Source organism: Musa acuminata, chromosome BXJ3-4 (genome assembly GCF_036884655.1).
Source record: "Musa acuminata AAA Group cultivar baxijiao chromosome BXJ3-4, Cavendish_Baxijiao_AAA, whole genome shotgun sequence".
Taxonomy (NCBI): Eukaryota; Viridiplantae; Streptophyta; class Magnoliopsida; order Zingiberales; family Musaceae; genus Musa; species Musa acuminata.
In genome coordinates this window covers 1,666,850-1,681,144 of record NC_088352.1, presented here as the reverse complement: position 1 = coordinate 1,681,144, position 14,295 = coordinate 1,666,850, and the positions used below count along the sequence as shown (strand labels likewise).

The 14,295-nt window shown below is 35.9% G+C and overlaps 2 protein-coding genes across 5 annotated transcripts; both read left to right on the top strand.

Moving 5' to 3' along the window:
• The first annotated feature begins 964 nt into the window (after positions 1-964).
• On the top strand, positions 965-5,725 carry LOC135634623 (transcription termination factor MTERF15, mitochondrial-like). Of its 3 annotated transcripts, none has more exons than XM_065145062.1 (2): positions 965-2,292; positions 5,352-5,725. In XM_065145062.1, the coding sequence occupies exon 1, from the start codon at positions 1,093-1,095 to the stop codon at positions 2,263-2,265; it is 1,173 nt and encodes a 390-aa protein (XP_065001134.1). In that variant the 5' UTR covers positions 965-1,092; the 3' UTR covers positions 2,266-2,292; positions 5,352-5,725. The 3 variants fall into 3 exon arrangements, with proteins under 3 accessions (XP_065001134.1, XP_065001133.1, XP_065001135.1); XM_065145061.1 differs by having other exon boundaries at positions 965-2,305; XM_065145063.1 differs by lacking the exon at positions 5,352-5,725 and adding an exon at positions 3,604-5,343 and having other exon boundaries at positions 965-2,305.
• Positions 5,726-7,858: 2,133 nt separating this feature from the next.
• Positions 7,859-12,632, top strand: LOC135635765 (transcription termination factor MTERF15, mitochondrial-like). Of its 2 annotated transcripts, none has more exons than XM_065147070.1 (2): positions 7,859-9,194; positions 12,262-12,632. In XM_065147070.1, exon 1 carries the CDS (start codon positions 7,994-7,996, stop codon positions 9,164-9,166), a length of 1,173 nt encoding a protein of 390 aa, XP_065003142.1. In that variant the 5' UTR covers positions 7,859-7,993; the 3' UTR covers positions 9,167-9,194; positions 12,262-12,632. The 2 variants fall into 2 exon arrangements, with proteins under 2 accessions (XP_065003142.1, XP_065003141.1); XM_065147069.1 differs by having other exon boundaries at positions 7,860-9,207.
• The last annotated feature ends 1,663 nt before the right edge of the window (positions 12,633-14,295 follow it).

Sequence of the window (14,295 nt, the reverse complement as noted above, 5' to 3'; positions counted from 1 at the left end):
CTAAATCAAAGTTAATCATCGGGATACTTTCTTAATCTTGGTATGGATATAATAAGTTAATGATTATAGGATGAATGTCTTTCTATTTTTAGTGTGAACATGATCATCTAATTATTATTAATTTCTAGATAGAAGTTGCCTTAGGCATTGTTTCATAGATAGGGTATGTTTCTAATAAGATAGTTGACATGTTTGCGAGTCATTGTCTGTTCTCTATCTATTGAAAATCTATTGAGTAGATTTTAAGTGAACAATGAGCAGTTTTGCTATTCACATCATAAATAGTTGATGGTTATAATGACATTAAAGATTATATGAATTTTTTATTATTGACTTTAAATTGATAATTAGAGTAGCATATATATATTAATTCATCAAATTTTATGATGGATAAGTTGTTTTCTAACATTCATTAAAATATGTCGGGTCTTTTATAAAAAAATAATTTATAGTATTAGTTTTCTTATCGATGAAACCCTCCATATTCCTTTTTACTTAGGTATTTTTATTTAGAGAAAAATCACTCTTATATTTTAACTTATGTAACTTAATCATAGATATTATTTAAATAAATTATAATTTGATAATTAATTATAAAAGTTTTTAAAATAAAAATAGATATTAATCATCTTCGATGCATATCTATTGATTTTAAAATGATTAGCATAGCTTTTTATATTTTTTTTGAATTTTGATAATTAATTATCAATTTTTTAATAGCTGATCAAGTCATTTTTAATAGAAGATTAAGGGTATATTTTTGTTCTAACTATGAAAAATAAACCCTAGATAAAAAAATAATAGTGCAAATTTTTTCTAAAAGAACACCGTTTATTATCTTTAGTTGGCACGCAATAAAAGTTTTTTCTCCCCTCAACAAACTAAAAGTTGACGAAGAAAAAAAAGGACGTCTGCGGTCGCAGTAATCTCCGTCAGAAAAAAAAAATGTCGAACACGGTAACGCACTTCTAGGGTTTAAGACGCAGGTACTTCCGGCCTAATCGCGCTCCTCTATACGCAGCTACGCCACCTTCGCTAGGTTTTGGTAAAGAGAAGGAACCTACAAAGAAGAAGAAGAAGAAGAAGAAGACGATGACATTGATGAATAGGTCGCCCTACGTCTCTCTCTTGTCCAAAGCCCTTGCCTTCGTCCCTTGCTGTCGTCCGGCCGATGCTGCCCTTTTTCTCGCAACCCATTCTTACTCCGCCGCCTCCGGTGCTCCAGAGAGCAGCCTTATGGCTGAATACCTGGTCAGCTCCTGTGGCTTCGATCCTGATCAGGCGGCCAAAGCCTCGAAGCTCCTTGGCCACGTCGAATCCCGCCACCAGCCTGACTCCGTCCTTGGCTTATTTAAAAGCTACGGTTTTGACAACACCCAGGTGAAAAAGGTCATATCTGCAAACCCCCGGTGGCTTCTCCTCGACGTGGAGAAGACCCTGGCCCCAAAGTTCCGAGCTTTGCAGGATCTGGGCTTCTCCTGCTCCGACATCACCCACCTCGTCATATCGAATAACCACGTCATCAGCCACAAATCCCAGAACATCTTGTCCAAGATCCAATTATGGCAATGCGTCCTCGGGTCCAACGACTTACTGATGAACTTGTGCAAGAACAACAGGAGGTTTCTCGGGTATAGCATCGAGAAGACGATCCAGCCTAACAATGAAATTCTAAGGGATTGTGGGATGACGGATCAGAAGCTCTCAATGATCCTAAGGCAATATCCCCTGCTCATAACCGGGAATACTGAAACCCTGAAGGCGTTAATCAGTCGTGTCGAAGGTTTGGGAGTAGCTCGCACCTCAGGGATGTTCCCCTTGACCCTGACTGTGCTCCACAACGTCTCCGAGAATAACTTCAAGGCTCACTTGGAGTTCTTCAAGGGCTTCGGGTGGTCCGAGGATGATTTCCTTGCTGCATTCAGAAAGGCTCCTACGTTTGTGCAAATTTCTTTAAAGAGTTTGCAGAGGAAGATGGAGTTCTTGGTAAATGAAGCCGGATGTGCTCCATCTCATCTTGCACTTCGGCCAGATATTTTGTTGTGCAGTTTGGAGAAAAGGTTGATGCCAAGGCATCAGATTGTGACAGGCCTGAAGTCTAGGGGAGTTTGCATCAGTAACCTTAGTATGTCTACATACGTGAAATATTCAGAGAAGAAATTTGTGGAGAAGTTCGTCAACCGCTACAAGGAGTATCCAGAACTCATTGAGTTTTATAATGGAGTCCCCAAAAACAGAACTGCATTTGATCGTGGAAATGCATAATGCATAGCACAAGCTTTGTACCAGCAAGTTATGTTTCCAGGTTCCAATTTTCCACTATCCGCATAACATGATCTACAGTTTGCGACCAAATAATTCCTGCCATTTACTTCGTTTTCTGTGAATGTAAGATGAGTTTGGATGCTTACATGTAGTAAGAAAATGAACAATGTTGAGAAGATTTGTGATGATATTGCCGATAGAGTTAATTGCTTGTTGATAATCACTTGTGTAGATGCCACATGGAATTGTTATTCTTGTCCCATTGGTTTTAAGTCTACTGGAAGATATCAGACTTATGTAGGTTATTGGACACTTGAAGTTTTGATTGATTTAACTATGGATATTTGGTAAGTTAGGTTTCGAGTTTTGGTTATTTTTTCAAATGATAAGAAGTAGGATTCTTTTGGATGGTATGGTAGGATGCTTTGGTGATTTTGAGTTGGATGATGAGGCTTTTGATTTAGGGCAAGGGTTGGTCACCTTTTATATAAATTTACTAAAGTCCCTCCTATCCAAAACCAAACCCAAAACCCAAAAAAGCTAGATGAGGTTGCGTTTCAATTTTTTGTATATTTTGTTTATCAAATTTTGTTCTCTTTCTTAAGTGATTAGTTTGAACCACTTCTTTCTTCTTGCTGATCGGTCAATTCAGTTGAAATTTCTGTCTTTATAAATGCAAAACCTTAATGAATACCAGGTTTCCACCATGATAGTTTGAAGCTGACTGTCTTCTCGAGAATGAAGTTGAAACTCTTAGATTTATGAAGGAAACCACACTTTCCGTATTGTCAATGTTTTGTTCTCAATTTAAGCACTGGAATGTACAAGTTGTCCTTCACCAATTTAAGCATTTGAGTACGGGGGTGGTCTAAACTTCATGCACTTCAGCTCAGACAGGCCAATTCCATGTGGTCCTGCCTGTGAGACCAAGTTCCACGTGGCTGCCTAAGGTCCTGCCCATTAAGACTGCTAGGGACTGGTTTGCAATGTATTGAAGAAATGATTGTAAATTTCAAGGACTGAATTGTAAATCGATAATAACTATTTTGGACTCTGTATCCAATTTGGATGATCAATATAGTGTTAGGTGCCTCATAAAACCTAGATTCTCTTTATGCTGACATGATGAAATTTTAATATGCTGTTATTAGATCATATTTCTTTTGCCAATCAATTTTATATTGATGCGTCTATTGTAGCCTATAATTAATATTTGTAAGAAGTGCCATGATGCATAAGTTGGATGCTTGAGCATGTGAAAGGATGTTGTTGCATGGTTGTGCAGCATGTTGATATATACATATATGGATGATTGAACAACATTGTCATTATTTGTAGGCAATTTTGAAAGGGATTAGTAGTCGTCAAACAAGCTTATAAGATATTCCTTGCATCTATAGAAAGACGTATTTCTACTGTTGCCGGGCACCACTTGATCCTAGTAATGGACTAATAGCAGGGAATGTGATATGAATTTAGTCTATAAGGAGGTTGCTTCATCCTGAGCAGTCGGACGAGTTCCGATGCAGCAAAGTGCACTAATGGATATGTTTTTCTCATGATGAATTTGTGAGATCTTTTATTCTAAGTTATGCTCTTTTTTCATTATTATTCTTATCTTTTGCTGATTGCATGAGACACAACTAGATTTCTTGACATCTTGCTTCTACTAAGATAATTCCTATCGATCTGAAAATTACATATTTCAGATGATCCGTAGCTGGGGAGCTAAGGATTGAGAAGTGTTCGGTTCTAGCAATGCGAAGATTGTTATCTGAAATTTAATAAAAGTACAGTTAGATGTGTACGCCAGTAATAATGATGAGACTTGATGGGATGCATTTTCCATTATTGTCAATAAATATTATTATTGTGCTCTGTGCATTACAGATGTCTGGATCATAAGTTTACGGAGGGTGTGATCCTCTCATTTTTTGGGTTGGGTCATATTGAGTGTTCGGTGCATAAAATGTTCTTATCAATCAAAAGTGCTTGATTGTTAGCTCCATTTACAGGGTGTTTGGTGCAAAAGAAGTGGATTAGCAGTGATCTCGGAAATTGCTATTTTTGTAGGTGTTACTGTCCAGAGGTTGTCTTGTATCGATCATAAATTGTTCTTATCAATAAAAAGTACTTGGGGTGTTAGCTCCAATTGCATAGTGTTTGGTGCAAAAGAAGTGGATTAATAAGGTTCTTGGAAATTGCTCTTTTAGTATGTGTTACCTTCCAGAGGTTGGCATCTGCTGTGTGCTAGTTTGATTACATTAGTAAGGATATGTGGAACAAATTGGAAAAGGAAATAACATTCTAGGAGTTACTTTGCTAGGGAGAATTCAACCATTGTCAGCCTTCTGGTAATGAAAGAGAAATGAGACTTACTGACTTCTTGTAGGCCAATTTCTCCCTTCCCAAAATGTATTTTGTCCGCTGTCAGATGACACCAATTTCAGCCTTCCTGAAATGTTTTTTACCCACAGTCAGATTGACGTCAAGATATTTCTAACAGTTAGAATCTTTGGTTATTTTTATGATATGTAGTTATACTGGTTTATGTACTATGAAAATCCACATTTCAACTTTTTTGGCTTTTGCTACTATATGTTTCTTTTGCATCCTTTGTTTGGTGTCTTATTTTTGTCAAAGCTGTAATAGCTATCAAACAAAATGGTGATCTGGATGTCTAGTTAATATGTCAAATTATGCAGGTTGTTTTTATGTTACAAACTTGTGCTTCAATGTGACAATAGAGCATATCTAAATTTATTGCCTAATGGCAACTTGTAATCTCGAATTTGATTCCAGCCCTTGGTTCTCCAGATTCTTATATATGCTATTCTGTTATAGTATAGCATGCTAGTCTCAGCCATTCGTCCGATTTTTAATATTTTGGTGTGTTCCTTTTCTTAAGACTTTGTTGTATTGTTGTCTCTGGACAAATACGTCAATATAACTTCCCTGAGGTATTGTAGCATGCTAATCTCCAGTAAATGTTGTATGTGTCCTAGTTCCAATCTTTTGCATTGTGCTTTTTCTTAGGTATTCATACATTATTGGCCTTGGAGAATTAACAGCAGTGTCTCTGGCAGGTAGGTACTTGGTTAAATTAAACTGAAGCACTGCTTACTCTTGTTGAGTTATCGGGATCAAGAGAAGTTTTAGATGACTTGCACCCTATCGCATGTTGATCATCGTAGAGATGTTTTCCTAACAAAGGCTTGACTCGTTATCAGCGAAGAATTATACATGTACTGTACTGCCTCAGAACTAGCTGCTGGATAGGGTCAGGTTCTTTCAGTAAGAAAAGACTGATGCTCTTTGCAAGGCTTGATACTTTTTGTGGGGGATTTTGTCTCTAAAAGGACTGAGATCCTTTCAACTTGTAGAACTATATATGTTCTAGGATTTTATGCCCTCTAAAATTGCTCGCTAAACAAGATCAATTTATTTTTTCTGGTTATTATCAGGTTTTGTTGGTAATGCGGTATCATCCCTGCTTCCCGAATTTAAGATTTCTGATTGGCAACACCTGATTTCGGATTGTCGCGTGGTTGCATGGTTGTGTCCTAACAGTGATGTCGTCTCTTGACCACTAGCAATCTTGCATGATAGGCTAGCATTGGGAGTTGCCCAACGCATCCCTTCCGATGCTTAAGTCAGCAGCGAAAGGAAAAAGATAGTAGTGTAAGCTGTATGACTAGGTTATAATGTAGAAAGTCCCCCCTCTCAGCGTGAGTTAATAAGTTTTTTTTTATACTTGATCCCTAGGCCTTTTACTAGCTGGCTTTGGATAAGATTAGTTGAATCACTTGATCATTCTTTGATCTTAATAATGTAGGGAGGTTATCAGAATGCACTATGGTGCCATTTCGGAGCTGGTGACCTGGAACTCTCCTGTTGGCCTTAGTGGCAGATGAGTTTGTGTGGGGCAAAATCATCTATATCAAATATCGATCTACAAGGAGAACTAAACACTTATAATCTCTTTCTACCTTTTCACAAGACTATAGTTATTAATAGTTTAGAGACAAGAGAGGATGAGAAAGAAACCGTAATCTCTCAATGTCACCTATCGTATCTTGTGTATGTGTCCACGATCATCACATCACATAAACATCATGTCATTAGTACCTAGGATGTCATATCTATTTATATGCGAGATTAGAGGGTCTATGATAAGTAATTATGAGAGTCCTCTCATCAAGTGCGTACCATAAGGAATCCTATTATAATATGAACTTTCTTTCTATTAGCTAATATTCGTTTTATTATATATCTTATTCAATTATCAAGGGTCATATATTTTGATATTCTCCTACTTAACTCATTAATTAATAAGATATTTTCCCACTTGGCCATATTTTGATACTCCTTTCTATTAACTAAAATTCGTTATGAAAATCTAATTAATTTTATTATATATCTTATTCAATTATAAAGAATCATTAAAAATTATAACAATTTTGAGATACAAATTGAAAAGAGATTTTGAATTACTTTGCATAAAGAGCCAGCTAGATCAAATATAAATCCCTTAAGCTGACAGAATAATTCTCCGATATTGAAAAAGAATAAAGATGAGAAGAAGTCTTTATAAAGGTGAGATATATTACGCAAACTATTTGATTCCATAGAAGAATATTTATAATAATTACAATGCTTGTCAATATGTTAAATCAAATATAATTGATTCTAAATCAAAGGTAATCATCAGGGTGCACATTATTAATGATTATGGGATGAATAACTTTCTATTTTTAGTATGAACATGATCATCTAATGATTATTAATTTCTAGGTAGAAGTTGTCTTGGGTTTTGTTTCATAGATAGCATATGTTTGTAGCAAGTCTCATCTCTGTCTGTTATATAATGAAAATATATTGAGTAGATTAACAATGAATAGTTTTGCCATTCACATCATACATAGTTGATGGCTATGATGACATTAAAGATTACATGAATTTTTTATTATTGACTTTAACTTATAATTAGAATAGCATATGTATTAATCCATCAAATTTTATGACGAATAAGTTGTTTTCTAGCATTCATTCATTTATGTTGGGTCTTTTATAAAAAAAATAATTTCTAGTATTAGTTTTTTTAATAGATGAAACCCTCCATATTCATTTTTACTTAGGTATTTCTTATATAGATAAAAAACACTCTTATATTTTTAACTTATGTGACTTAACAATAGATATTATTTAAATAAATTATAATTTGATAATTAATTATAAAGTTTTTAAAATAAAAAATAGATATTAATCGATACATATCCATTGATTTTAAAATGATTAGCATAGCTTTTTATATTTTTTTAAAAATTTGATAATTAATTATCAATTTTTTAATAGCTGATCAAGTCGTTTTTAATAGAAGATTAAGGGTATATTTTTGTCCTAACTATAAAAAATGAACCCAAGATAAAAAAAATAATAGTGCAATTTTTTTCTAAAAGAACACCTTTTATTATCTTTAGTTGGCACGCAATAAAAGTGTTTTCTCCCCTCATCAAACTAAAGGTTGACGAAGAAAAAAAAGATGCCTGCGGTCGCAGTAATATCCGCCCGAAAAAAAAAATGTCGAACACGGTAACGCACTTCTAGGGTTTAAGACGCAGGTACTTCCGGCCAAAACGCGCTACTCTATACGCAGCTGCGCCACCTTCCCTAGGTTTTGGTAAAGAGAAGGAACCTACAAAGAAGAAGAAGAAGAAAGAAGAAGACGATGACATTTACGAATAGGTCGCCCTACGTCTCTCTCTTGTCCAAAGCCCTTGCCTTCGTCCCTTGCTGTCGTCCGGCCGATGCTGCCCTTTTTCTCGCAACCCATTCTTATTCCGCCGCCTCCGGTGCTCCAGAGAGCAGCCTTATGGCTGAATACCTGGTAAGCACCTGTGGCTTCCATCCTGATCAGGCGGCCAAAGCCTCGAAGCTCCTTGGCCGCGTCGAATCCCGCCACCAGCCTGACTCCGTCCTTGGCTTATTTAAAAGCTACGGTTTTGACAACACCCAGGTGAAAAAGGTCATATCTGCAAACCCCCGGTTGCTTCTTCTCGACGTGGAGAAGACCCTGGCCCCAAAGTTCCGAGCTCTGCAGGATCTGGGCTTCTCCTGCTCCGACATCACCCACCTCGTCAGATCAAATAACGACGTCATCAGCGACAATTCCCAGACCATCTTGTCCAAGATCCAATTATGGCAAGGCCTCCTCGGGTCCAACGACTTACTGATGAAGATATCGAAGAGAAACAGGTGGTTTCTCGGTTATAGCGTCGAGAAGACGATCCAGCCTAACATTGAAATTCTAAGGGATTGCGGGATCACGGATCAGAAGCTCTCAATGATCCTACGGCAATATCACCTCCTCATAACCCGGAATGCTGAAACCCTGAAGGCGTTAATCAGTCGTGTCGAGGGTTTGGGAGTACCTCGCACCTCGGGGATGTTCCTCCTGATCCTGAGTGTGCTCCAGAGCGTCTCCGAGAAGAACTTCAAGGCTCACTTGGAGTTCTTCAAGGGCTTCGGGTGGTCCGAGGATGATTTCCTTGCTGCATTCAGAAAGGCTCCTACGTTTGTGCGATTTTCTTTAAAGAGTTTGCAGAGGAAGATGGAGTTCTTGGTAAATGAAGCCGGATGTGCTCCATCTCATCTTGCACTTCGGCCAGATATTTTGTTGTGCAGTTTGGAGAAAAGGTTGATGCCAAGGCATCAGATTGTGACAGGCCTGAAGTCTAGGGGAGTTTGCATCAGTAACCTTAGTATGTCTACATACGTGAAATATTCAGAGAAGAAATTTGTGGAGAAGTTCGTCAACTGCTACAAGGAGTATCCAGAACTCATTGAGTTGTATAATGGAGTCCCCAAAAACAGAACTGCATTTGATCGTGGAAATGCATAATGCATAGCATAAGCTTTTGTACCCGCAAGTTATGTTTCCAGGTTCCAATTTTCCACTATCTGTATAACATGATCTACAGTTTGCAACCAAATAATTCCTGCCATTTACTTCGTTTTCTGTGAATGTAAGATGATTTTGGATGCTTACAAGTAGTAAGAAAATGAAGAATGTTGAGAAGATTTGTGATGATATTGCCGATAGAGTTAATTGCTTGTTGATAATCACTTATGTAGACTCCACATGGAATTGCTATTCTTGTCCCATTTGTTTTAAGTCTACTGGAAGATATCAGACTTATGTAGGTTATTGGACACCTGAAGTTTTGAATTGATTTGACTATGGATATTTGGTAATATAGGTTTCGAGTTTTGGTTAATTTTTCAAACGATAAGAAGTAGGATTCTTTTGGATGGTATGGTTGGATGCTTTGGTGATTTTGAGCAGGATGATGAGGCTTTTGATTTAGGGCAAGGGTTGGTCACCTTTTATATAAATTTACTAAAGTCCCTCCTATCCAAAACCAAACCCGAAACCCAAAAAAGGGAAATGAGGTTGGGTTTCAATTTTTTGGATATTTTGTTTATCAAACTTTGTTCTCTTTCTTAAGTTATTAGTTTGAACCACTTCTTTCCTCTTGCTGGTCGGTCAATTCAGTTGAAATTTCTCTCTTTATAAATGCAAAACCTTAATGAATACCAGGTTGCCACCATGATAGTTTGAAGCTGACTGTCTTCTTGTGAATGAAGTTGAAACTCTTAGATTTATGAAGGAAACCACACTTTCCGTATTGACAATGTTTTGTTCTCAATTTAAGCACTGGAATATACAAATTGTCCTTTACCAATTTAAGCATTTGAGTACGGGGGTGGTCTAAACTTCATGCACTTCAGCTCAGACAGGCCAACTCCATGTGGTCCTGCCTGTGAGACCAAGTTCCACGTGGCTGCCTAAGTTCCTGCCCATTAAGACTGCTAGGGACTGGTTTGCAATGTAATGAAGAAATGATTGTAAATTTCAAGGACTGAATTTTAAATCGATAATAACTTTTTTGGACTCTGTATCCAATTTGGATGATCAATATTGTGTTAGGTGCCTCATAAAACCTAGATTCTCTGTATGCTGACATGATGAAATTTCAATATGCTGTTATTAGTTCATATTTCTTTTGGCAATCAATTTTATATTGATGCGTCTATTATAGCCTATAATTGATGCATATTAATATTTGTTAGAAGTGCCATGATGCATAAGCTGGACGCTTGAGCATGTGAAAGGATGTTGTTGCATGGTTGTGCAGCATGTTGATATACACATATATGGATGATTGAACAACATTGTCATTATTAGTAGGCAATTTTGAAAGGGATTAGTAGTCGTCAAACAAGCTTATAAGATATTCCTAGCAACTATAGAAAGACATTTCCACTGTTTCCAGGCACCACTTGATCCTAGTAATGGACTAATACCAGGGAATGTGATATGAATTTGGTCTATAAGGAGGTTGCTTCATCCTGAGCAGTCGGACGAGTTCCGATGCAGCAAAGTGCACTGATGGATGTGCTTTTCTCATGATGAATTTGTGAGATCTTTTATTCTAATTTATTATATTTTTTCATTATTATTCTATCTTTAGCTGATTGCATGAGACACAACTAGATTTCTTGACGTCTTGTTTCTACTAAGATAATCCCTCTCGATCTGAAAATTACATATTTCAGATGATCCGTAGCTGGGGAGCTAAGGATTGAGAAGTGTTCGTTCTAGCAGTGTGAAGATTGTTATATTTAATTTAATAAATGTACAGTTAGATGTGTACGCCAGTAATAGAGATGAAACTTGATGGGATGCATTTTTCATTATTGTCAATGAATATTATTATTGTGCTCTGTGCGTTACAGATGTCTGGATCATAAGTTTACGGAGGGTGTGATCCTCTCATTTTTTGGGTTGGGTCATATTGAGTGTTCGGTGCATAAAATGTTCTTATCAATCAAAAGTACTTGATTGTTAGCTCCATTTACAGGGTGTTTGGTGCAAAAGAAGTGGATTAGCAATGATCTCGGAAATTGCTATTTTAGTAGGTGTTACTGTCCAGAGGTTGTGTTGTATCGATCATAAATTGTTCTTATCAATAAAAAATACTTGGGGTGTTAGCTCCATTTGCAGAGTGTTTGGTACAAAAGAAGTGGATTAACAAGGTTCTTGGAAATTGCTCTTTTAGTATGTGTTACCTTCCAGAGGTTGGCATCTGCAGTGTGCTAGTTTGATTACATTAGTAAGGATATGTTGAACAAATTGGAAAAGGAAATATAATTCTAGGAGTTACTTTGCTTGGGAGAATTCAACCATTGCTAGCCTTCAGGTAATGAAAGAGAAATGAGACTTGCTGACTTCTTGTAGGCCAATTTCTCCCTTCCCAAAATGTATTTTGTCCGCTGTCAGATGACACCAATTTCAGCCTTCCTGAAATGTATTTTACCCCCAGTCAGACTGAAGTCAAGATATTTCTAGCCGTTAGAATCTTTGGTTATATTTATGATATGTAGTTATACTGGTTTATGTACTATGAAAATCCACATTTCAACATTTTTGGCTTTTGCTACTATATGTTTCTTTTGCATCCTTTGTTCGGTGTCTTATTTTTGTCAAAGCTGTAATAGCTATCAAACAAAAATGTGATCTGGAAGTCTAGTTAATATGTCAAATTATGCAGGTTGTTTTTATGTTACAAACTTGTGCTTCAATGTGACAATAGGGCCTCTCTAAATATATTGCCTAATGACAACATGTAATCTCAAATTTGATTCCTGCCCTTGGTTCTCCAGATTCTTATATATGCTATTCTGTTGTAGTATAGCATGCTAGTCTCAGCCATTCGTCCGATTTTTAATCTTTTGGTGTGTTCCTTTTCTTAAGACTTTGTTGTATTGTTGTCTCTGGACAAATATGTCAAAATAATCTTCCCTGTCGTATTGTAGCATGTTAATCTCGAGTAAATGTTGTATGTGTCCTAGTTCCAATCTTTTGCATTGTGCTTTTTCTTAGGTGTTCATACATTATTGGCCTTGGAGAATTAACAGCAGTGTCTCTGGCAGGTAGGTACTTGGTTAAATTAAACTGAAGCACTGCTTACTCTTGTTGAGTTATCGGGATCAAGAGAAGTTTTAGATGACTTGCACCCTATCGCATGTTGATCATCGTAGAGATGTTTTCCTAACAAAGGCATGACTTGTTATCAGCGAAGAATTATACATGTACTGTACTGCCTCAGAACTAGCTGCAGGATATGGTCAGGTTCTTTCAGTAGGAAAAGGCTGATGCTCTTTGCAAGGCTTGATACTTTTTGTGGTGGATTTTGTCTCTAAAAGGACTGAGATCCTTTCAACTTGTAGAACTATATATGTTCTAGGATTTTATGCCCTCTAAAATTGCTCGCTAAACAAGATCAATTTATTTTTGCTCGTTATTATCAGGTTTTGTTGGTAATGCGGTATCATCCCTGTTTCCCGAATTTAAGATTTCTGATTGGCAACATCTGCTCATTATGGCTTGCAATTAATGTTATTGTTGTGTGTTCAAATATACTCTAGACTAAGAAATGATATAGATCTGAGCATAACTTTTTGTAATTAGATCAAACAAAGAATGAGATATCTTGTTTTACATCATATCAAACTGAACTTTCTTTTAAATTTGTTTCCACCATATTGATGGAGATCAAGTGAAGTATGATGTGGAATTTATACTTTATAAAGACTAATGCACACAGCACTGCTGTTCATTTGACGACTTATCAGTTGTTATTTCGGAAAACATAGATATTGGTCCTGTCTGCAGTCATATCATTGTTCTTATACTCATCATTGTTGAGAATATATAACCAAAATGTGCATATTCTGACCATCCTTTTGTTTTTCCAAAAGAAAAGATAGAAAGGAAGAAACAGGAAGAAAATTGCAATGCCTTCTACATTGAATCTACTGATCTTTAATAAAAGATAAAAAGATAGATTTCTTGAGATGAAAGCATCCAAATTCTAGCTAACTAGATTTTATGCCCAGATTATTTTCCCCTTCTTTTGCTCCTATGAGATGCAAGTGAAGGGCAAATGGCATTCATTTCTTCACCGGATTTAGTTTCTGCAGCAATATTTTGAAGGCACCAAATGGAATTTTTGGTCATAGGCGTATATTCATGCTCATTGTTAAGTAAACAGGAGTTGGGAAGAGGGGAACTCTCTGATGCTGCAAAGTCTAAATGACCCCACCACTACAGCGCACAAATCAAGGAATTTGTTTGTCAGCAAAAGCTCTCTTATTATTATTATTATTATTATTATTATTATTATTATTATTATTATTATTATTTTCCTAAATTATGTCTCATGTTTCTCCTTTCTATTTTGAATAATACCGAAAGTATCTCTTACCTGTCTCAATGATATTTTTCCCGCTAATTTCATGGATACCTTTTAGACCGATCTATAGGTGTGTGAATCCAAGTTGATTGATTGGTTTTGTACAGTAGCATGATCTGATTCATCTGAGGATCAAAAATTAATTTTTATAGTATTTTGATCATAATAATAAAAATATTATAAATGACCCAAATGTACTCGGTTAAACCAACTATAGGCTATAATGATCTACGATCAATGATAATCAAAGGTGAACAATTGAAAAATACTATTTTTCAATGGCTTTACACCTTACAAAAACACTATAACATTATTTAAAAATGCTATAACTGAGAAATCCAAACACACTAGAAACAATTTGATATATCATACTATGTATTTATAATAATTTAATAATAATATCATCCAAATAGGAGTAAAAAATTAGTTTATTATAATGTTTTTATTAGCCATCATAAGAAAAATATCGTAAAGCATACCGTAAATACAAGCCTATAATGTTTAACCTCTTATAATGTTTCGATCATCACAACAAAAATACTATAAAATCTACTTAAAAATATTATAAATCATCTAAATGGACTCCCAACCTTAAATGATCAAATCTATCTATTTAGACTAGTGCACCACTTGGATCAATATGCTCATGTTGGGAAAAAAAAAAGGAAAAATATTTACAATTTTTTCAAAAAGCAAAATGTGAAGTTTTTTC